At 52.0% G+C, this 7,262-nt stretch overlaps 1 protein-coding gene across 1 annotated transcript in view; it reads left to right on the plus strand.

Annotated features, from left to right (window-relative positions):
* Positions 1-7,262, plus strand: part of Naga (alpha-N-acetylgalactosaminidase) — an 8,993-nt gene that overhangs the window by 903 nt on the left and 828 nt on the right. Inside the window, exons 2-9 of the mRNA XM_005354463.2 lie at positions 9-90; positions 868-1,003; positions 1,883-2,054; positions 3,398-3,575; positions 3,853-3,947; positions 4,452-4,613; positions 5,634-5,831; positions 6,674-6,817. Of these exons, the coding sequence (XP_005354520.1) occupies positions 75-90; positions 868-1,003; positions 1,883-2,054; positions 3,398-3,575; positions 3,853-3,947; positions 4,452-4,613; positions 5,634-5,831; positions 6,674-6,817 (1,101 nt within the window). The 5' untranslated portion in view covers positions 9-74. The remainder of the gene's footprint in view (positions 1-8; positions 91-867; positions 1,004-1,882; positions 2,055-3,397; positions 3,576-3,852; positions 3,948-4,451; positions 4,614-5,633; positions 5,832-6,673; positions 6,818-7,262) is intronic.

The raw sequence follows: 7,262 nt of genomic DNA on the forward strand, positions 1-7,262 counted from the left end.
TTCCACAGCTCAACATATAAAGCTGATTGGAGCAGAGAAGATTCAGTTGGGTCCTGATAATTGACTTCGAGGCGATGCTGCAAAAGACAGGTACCCATAACCTACTGCGGTGGCTTTCCGGGAGGGACTGTGGAAGGGGAATCAGAACTCTGCCTGATACTTATTTCTCTTTCTTGATGTGAGTATGTGGGGAGAACACTTCCTCTCCTCTTCTTGGAGCTGGGCCAGGAAAATCAAGGAGATGCTCCCCAGCCAGGAATCATTTCCCCTCCAAAGAGGGGCACTTCCTTTCTCAGGCCTGCTCCGGTGTAGCGGCCCTATCTTACCGGGTAGCAGCCTGCCACAGCAACCCCGTAAAGTGGGTACAGTCACTTACATGTAAGGAAACTGATATCCAAGAGGAAAGGGCTCATGTAGGTGAGCAGCTGGGTATGAGTCCATCCTGACCAACCTCCTTAGGCCCTTCTGTGGCTTTCTGAGGTGGAGAGCAAAGAGCCCCCAAGGCCTCAGCAACCTAGAATCTGCCCACAATGTACTGCCACTTCTGTGCAGGGAGGGAGAGAGGGATCTCGTCCCACATATATCAAGGACATGACTTCAGGGGTCAGTTCTGTTGATTCCCAGGCTGTGCCAACAGTGAGTGGGTTGCCCAGCTTTTTTAACATATTGCTGTGCCCCGTGCACTTTCCCCCACAACCGCAGGTGCAGTCTGAGCCAACTCTAACCTGAACTGAGTAGTCTCAGTTCCCACTGGGCTGCATAGAGGGAATTAATGACTAAGAGGGACATGGGGGGGCTGAGGTGATGACGAGGGTGAGAGGCTGTGGGAGCCACTTACATACAAGTCACTGTCCACCTTCCCCTCAGTGCTCTTACTGGCCCTGGTGACCCACGTACTGATGCTGGAGAATGGGCTCCTGCGAACGCCACCCATGGGCTGGCTGGCCTGGGAACGTTTCCGCTGTAACATCGATTGTGACCAGGACCCAAAGAACTGCATCAGGTGAGTAAGATCTGGACACCCAGGGCAGCAAAATGGGGGTGGGAGACACTCACCAGCACAAAGTGCAAGGTTGGAATTGCCAAGCTGAGGGACTCTACAGACTGATACCTAGTCCCGTGACCTCTGCGGAGGCCTCAGTGGAGCCTCACAGGGTAGGGTCCAGAGGTGGACCTGGCCCCTGAGGTAACTGGAAAGAGATAAAAGGCCAAGCAGGCCCCTTGCGCTTCCCTTGGCCTAGGGGCCAGACCAACCCTTTCGCCCCACCCTGACACAATCCTGGGAGGCCATTTACTCTTGTTATCTGGTCTAGTCCTCAGCTGACAGCAGAGGCATGACTTTTTTTTTCCTTTTGGCTTTGTGTGACTGGGTTTCTCTTTGTAGCCCTGACTGTCCTGGAACTCACTTTGTAGACCAAGCTGGCCTTGAATTCAAAAGAGCCTGCCTCTGCCTCCCAAGTGCTGAGATTAAAAGGTGTATGCCACCACCACCCAGCTAGAGGTATGATTGTTTTTCAAGACAGGTTTTCTCTGTGTAACAGTCCTGGTTGTCCTGGACTAGCTCTTGTAGACCAGGCTAACCTTGAGCTCACAGAGATCCGCCTGCCTCTGCCTCCCGACTACTCGGATTAAAGGCGTGTGCCACCACTGCCCAGCTAGAGGTATGATTTTGTTTTGTTTTTGAGACAGGGTTTCTCTGTGTAACAGTCCTGGCTGTCCTGGAACTCACAGAGTTCCACTTGCCTCTGCCTCCCAAGTGCTGGGATTAAAAGCTAGAGGTATGATTTTTATAGCCAGAATTCACACTCAGAGCAGAAAAAAAGAGCAGAAATGCAGGACAGCCTGAACTACTGAGCAACACCATCCTTCTGTCCCTTGCTAGTGAACGCCTCTTCATGGAGATGGCTGACCGGATGGCCCAGGATGGATGGCGGGACCTTGGTTATGTATACATCAACATCGATGACTGCTGGATTGGTGGGCGTGATGCCAAAGGCCGCCTGGTGCCTGATCCCAAGCGCTTCCCTCATGGGATCGCCTTCCTGGCTGACTATGTAAGTCCCAGTCCAGCCCTGCCCCTTAGTATGAAGGCCACACCTCTCTTCCTCCCTTGTGCCTGGGGCACTTTAGCAACATCTCCGTCGAGAACTATGGAAGCTGAAAAATGAACACCTACTTTTGACCTAACGCGGTGAGAGCCAGAAAGGGACCTTAGCAAAAAGATCCCTGGAGGAGGCATTGGGTTGAACTGATCCCAGAGGTGAGGCATCTGGGGCAGGGCAGTAAAAGGCCTCAAGGCAAGAGATAGCTGGAGGAAAATGGCCTAAACTGGCAGAAACCAGCCAGCTGGCACTTGTCTTTGAGCCACTGAGGTTTCCCACTTTATTTCGTTGAGAGAGGGACTCGCATAGCCCAAGATGACCTCCAACACTGTAGCTGAGGATAACCTTAAACTTCTGGTGCCAACTGGGTGTGGTGGTCCACGTCTTTCATCCTGTGCTCTAGAAGCTGGCAGATCTATGAGTTCAAGGACAGCCTGGTCTATGCAGAGAGTTCCCAGCACAGCCAGGGCTACATAGAGGGGCCCTGTCTCAAACAAACAAAATGTTTGATGCTCTGGGATTTTAGATGCTTGTCACTATGCACGGTTTATGTGCAGTGCTTGGGACTAGAACCCGGGGCATCGTGTGTCGTAGGCAAGCTCTCTGCCAGCTGAGCTACATCCCCAGCCCTGGGAGCCGTTGCAGGGTTTTGTTTGTTTGGTTGGTTGGTTGGTTGATTGGTTTTGTTTTTTAATTTAACTTATTTATTGGTTCTTTGAGAGTTTTATGTCACACACCCCAATTCTGCTCATCTCCCAGTCCCCCAATATCCTCCCTTCAACCCTGAAGTACTCCCTTGCCAAAGAAAACAATACAGTAAGCAAGCAAGCAAACAAAAATAAGAAAACAAACCAAGTAAAACAAAACAGAAACCAACAACACCAAAAACCTCTTTGTTTCTCCTTTCCTGCCTCTCCAACACCTCTTCATCCGTCCTGGTGGCACTGGGGTCCTGGGTGTGTCATATAGTATGTCCTTTTGTCTATAAGCTTCACCAGCAAATGTTCATTGCAGCGAATCACTGGTCTGGCTCAAGGCCTCTGGTTTCTGGTACACCATCATCTCAATGCCGTGATGATGCCCAGGCCAAAGCTGCATGAAGGCTATGTCTAGGTCTGTGGCCCTACTGCAGCCAGGATCTGTGCCGATGTCCAAGGCTCCTGTTACTATCGAAGACCCGAGATCAGAGGCCATGTTGGTATCTGAGGGGCTGTTGAAGGTTTTAATGGTCTCTGTCAAGATATGACTATGAAAAGGGTCTCACTTGATCTACCATTGTCTCTTGAACCCCACAGGCCCATTCCCTGGGTCTGAAGCTAGGCATCTATGAGGACTTGGGCAAAATGACCTGCATGGGTTACCCTGGTACCACTCTGGACAAAGTGGAGCTGGATGCCGAAACCTTCGCTGAGTGGAAGATTGACATGCTGAAGCTGGACGGCTGCTACTCTACTGCCAAAGAGCATGCACAGGGTGAGTTCCTGCCTGGCTCGGCCATCATCCGGAGAGAGGGCAGCAGCTGTGGGTCTCAGTCTGCCTGTACCCGGCGGCGGCGGCGGCGGCGGCGGTAGTTTTCCCAAATTCCTTACCCCTGCTTGCCGCTCCCTGGCCCTCTAAAGATGCAATGGTTCTGTAGCTACATAGCTTCATCCTAAGGCTTGGCACCCAGGAAGTAAATCTTTAGGTACAAGGAGGTACTTCCTAGACTGTCCCCTATGCCTACTCAGTCATCAAATTGGGGTTTCTGCAGGGTATCCCAAGATGTCTGCTGCCCTGAATGCCACAGGCCGCCCCATCGCCTTTTCTTGCAGCTGGCCAGCCTATGAAGGGGGCCTACCCCCAAAGGTAAGCCATTCCGTGCACCTGCCTGCCACAGCTTCTCTCTCCCAGGCCCCATTACCTCCTATGTGCCAGGCCAGAGGCAGGCTGCCCTCATAGTCAGAGTTGCTCTCGTCATAGTTAGCCAGCACACCTATTTCTAGGTGTCTAGAGACCACCAGGCCCCTGAACCATAGAGGAAGCCTCAGTCAGCGCATCAGGTGGGTTGTTGGTGTTGGCATCCAAGGCAGGCAAGCAAGGCACAGGCACAACGTTGAGCAAGGGATCAGAATCCCGGGTGGTGGCACTGTCACTGAAGAGATGCACGTGGTGGGGAGGGTGATGGGCACACCCCCATATGGAGGAAAGGCCTGGGCAGCCCCTAGATGGGGCCACCTTCCCAGACCACACACCCCTGAGAACTAATCCTCTGCCTCAGTCCAAGCCTCCTTCTGCTAGCATCCCCAGCTGGCAGATGGCCCCTGGGCATCAGGGTGACATGTGTTAGCTCCTACCATTCCCACCATCCAGGTGAACTACACTCTGATTGCCAACATCTGCAATCTCTGGCGTAACTATGACGATATCCAGGACTCCTGGGAGAGCGTGCTGTCCATTCTGGACTGGTTTGTGAAACACCAAGACATACTGCAACCAGTGGCGGGTCCTGGACACTGGAATGACCCAGACATGGTACCAGCATGGAAGGGGAGGTCTCTAGCCCCGCCCTTCTTGCCATCCCTCCAGTCCCTGCAGCCTAGCACCCTGTGCACTTCTATAGGGCAGTGGTTCCCAACCTTCCTAATGTTTCGACCCTTTAATATGGTTCCTCATGTGGTGGTGACCCCAACCATAAAATTTGTTTCACTGCTACTTCATAAGTATAATTTTGCTACTGTTATGAGTTGAATCCCACCAGGAGCCGTGACCCACAGATTGAGAACCACTGTTCTAGGTAGGGCCTAGATTAACACTAAACTATGTCCCTGGATTGGGTGTGTTAGGGTCTTCTAAACCCCTCCTTGTCCCCCTCTTTCACATCAGAATGTTCCAGAGCATAATCTGAGAATGCCCATTGTTAAGCACCTCCCAGGACATTCTGGTGTCTCAAAGAGCACTGAGAGCCCATTTGTAGCATCCATTCTGCTTCCTGTGCTCTTCTGTCCCTTTCCCTCTCTGCCTCTGGTTCCTTTGATGCTGCAAGATCTCCAGTGACCCCCACCCCGCAACACACAGCCTGCATCCTCCTTCCAGTCACTCAGATCTCAGTCATAGCCCTGGTGCCTTACACAGATGCTTTCAGGATGATCAGTTCCACTAGTCAGGAAGCATCACCAATCAGTGACAATGATGAGGCAGGAAGAAGGCCAGCCTGGAGAGCTGAGCTTACCTGCCTTGGAGCTCCTCAGCTTCACCTGGGCAGTTCCAGTCCCTTGGTTTCTTTCTCTCTTTTCTTTTAGACGGGGTCTTACTCTGTCACTATAATACAACGCAGAGACCCATTGTATCATCTGAGCAGCTCAGAAAGACCATCACCTCCTCTGCATGAAAGAAGCTGATGCTAGATGGGATGTGACTCGGCTGTGTGTGCTCAGCCATGCGGCCTTCTCCCCAGTCCTGTCTGCTCTTGCCTTGGCCACGTGTTTGACCAAGGCCCTGGTGCCCACCTCCCCGAGGAGGCCCACATTGATTGCGCCTTTCCTCTGTCCCCAGCTGCTCATCGGGAATTTCGGCCTGAGCTTTGAGGAATCCAGGGCCCAGATGGCCCTGTGGACAGTGCTGGCAGCTCCCCTCTTCATGTCCACAGATCTGCGTACCATTTCCCCCCAAAACATAGACATTCTTCAGAATCCACTCATGATCAAAATCAATCAGGACCCCTTAGGCATCCAGGGACGTAGGATCTTCAAGGTACTGGAATGGGGGTGAGAAGAGGAGGCTTAAGGAGCTGGGCTCCCCTGAGAGCAGGGGAGCTGGCCCTGGGTCTCTATCCTGGCAGCATGAATTTGGGGATGCTGTATGTAACTCCAATTCCAGGATTCTGGCCTCAGGCATCGCATGCATGCAGTAAATTTGCATACATACAGGCAAAAACATTCATAAAAATAATAATAAATCTTAAAAGGTAGTAATACACACCTTTAATCCCAGCTCTCGGGAGGCAAAGGCAGGTGGATCTCTGTGAGTTCGAGGTCAGCCTGGTCTACAGAGCAGTTCCAGGACAGCCAGCACTGTTGTATAGAGAAACCTTGTCTCAGATAACAAAACAAACAAACAAAAAACCAGAAGGCACTTGCCAATTTAGTGATGTCCCAAGGAGATGACTAGTCCCTGCCAGAGGTGCCAGTGGTGACGCTGTGCCTGAGGATTGTTCTGGATGATGAAGTGCCTTCTACCTGAGGCCAGCTGCATACCTTTCCCCATCAGTGCTCATTGTCCCCTCCTAGTAGTGTCCCCAACTGCAGCCCTGGAATGGTCTTGGCAGTGCTCATATGGTGTGGCCTCAGTTCTTCGTGTCTGCACCTCTTGTGATTTTGTGCAGGGCCTGGTACAGAATTAGCATCTGCTGAGCCAGGGAGGAGGGGAGAGAAAAGTGTAAATGCTAGATGGTTGTGATGTTACATTGTCCTCGAGTCTGACTGCTGTGGGCTGGGGTTAAAGAGAGCTTGTTGGGAAGGGCATGGGAGGCAGGGATGTCAGGACCAAACCAAACATGAGATTCCAGCCAGTGGTTGGTTCTCTTTTATGCCTAGAGTAAATCCCAGATTGAGGTGTTCAAGCGGCCTCTGTCTAATGGGGCGAGTGCCCTGGTCTTCTTCAGCCGCAGGACAGACATGCCTTACCGCTTCCGTTCCTCCCTCTTGGAACTGAACTTCCCCGAATCCAAAGAGTATGAGGTGAGTGGCCTGTCACCTGTTGTCCCCGACCCAGCCTTCTGGGATCCAGGCGGTCCTGACTCTTACATGGTGTCCCCTATGCCTTAGAGCCCTAGAAAGAGCCTGGGGTGGGGGGCAGCGGGAGGCATCAAGGGCTGTGACTGGTGCTGTCCTGTCTGCACTGTTGTTCCAACCACGTAGGTGGAGCTGCTGGGTATGAATGGGCACCCTTGACATCCCAAGCTGGTCCTCACTCCCTGGTCAGCTTTCGCATCATTGAACTTAGTGTTTTCCACAGGGTGGGGCTTTTCTTTAGTCTGCTTGAACATCTGTCAGCGTTGCTATAAATGAGTGGGAAATTCTCACTCCTATGGAAGCCCAGCACGTACGGGCTTCTAGGTCTTGTGGGGAGCGGGTCTCTGTGTCACTGTTCTTTTTTTTTTTTTTTTTTTTTTTTTTGGTTTTT

Source organism: Microtus ochrogaster, chromosome 15 (assembly GCF_000317375.1).
Source record: "Microtus ochrogaster isolate Prairie Vole_2 chromosome 15, MicOch1.0, whole genome shotgun sequence".
In the NCBI taxonomy this organism is placed as follows: domain Eukaryota; kingdom Metazoa; phylum Chordata; class Mammalia; order Rodentia; family Cricetidae; genus Microtus; species Microtus ochrogaster.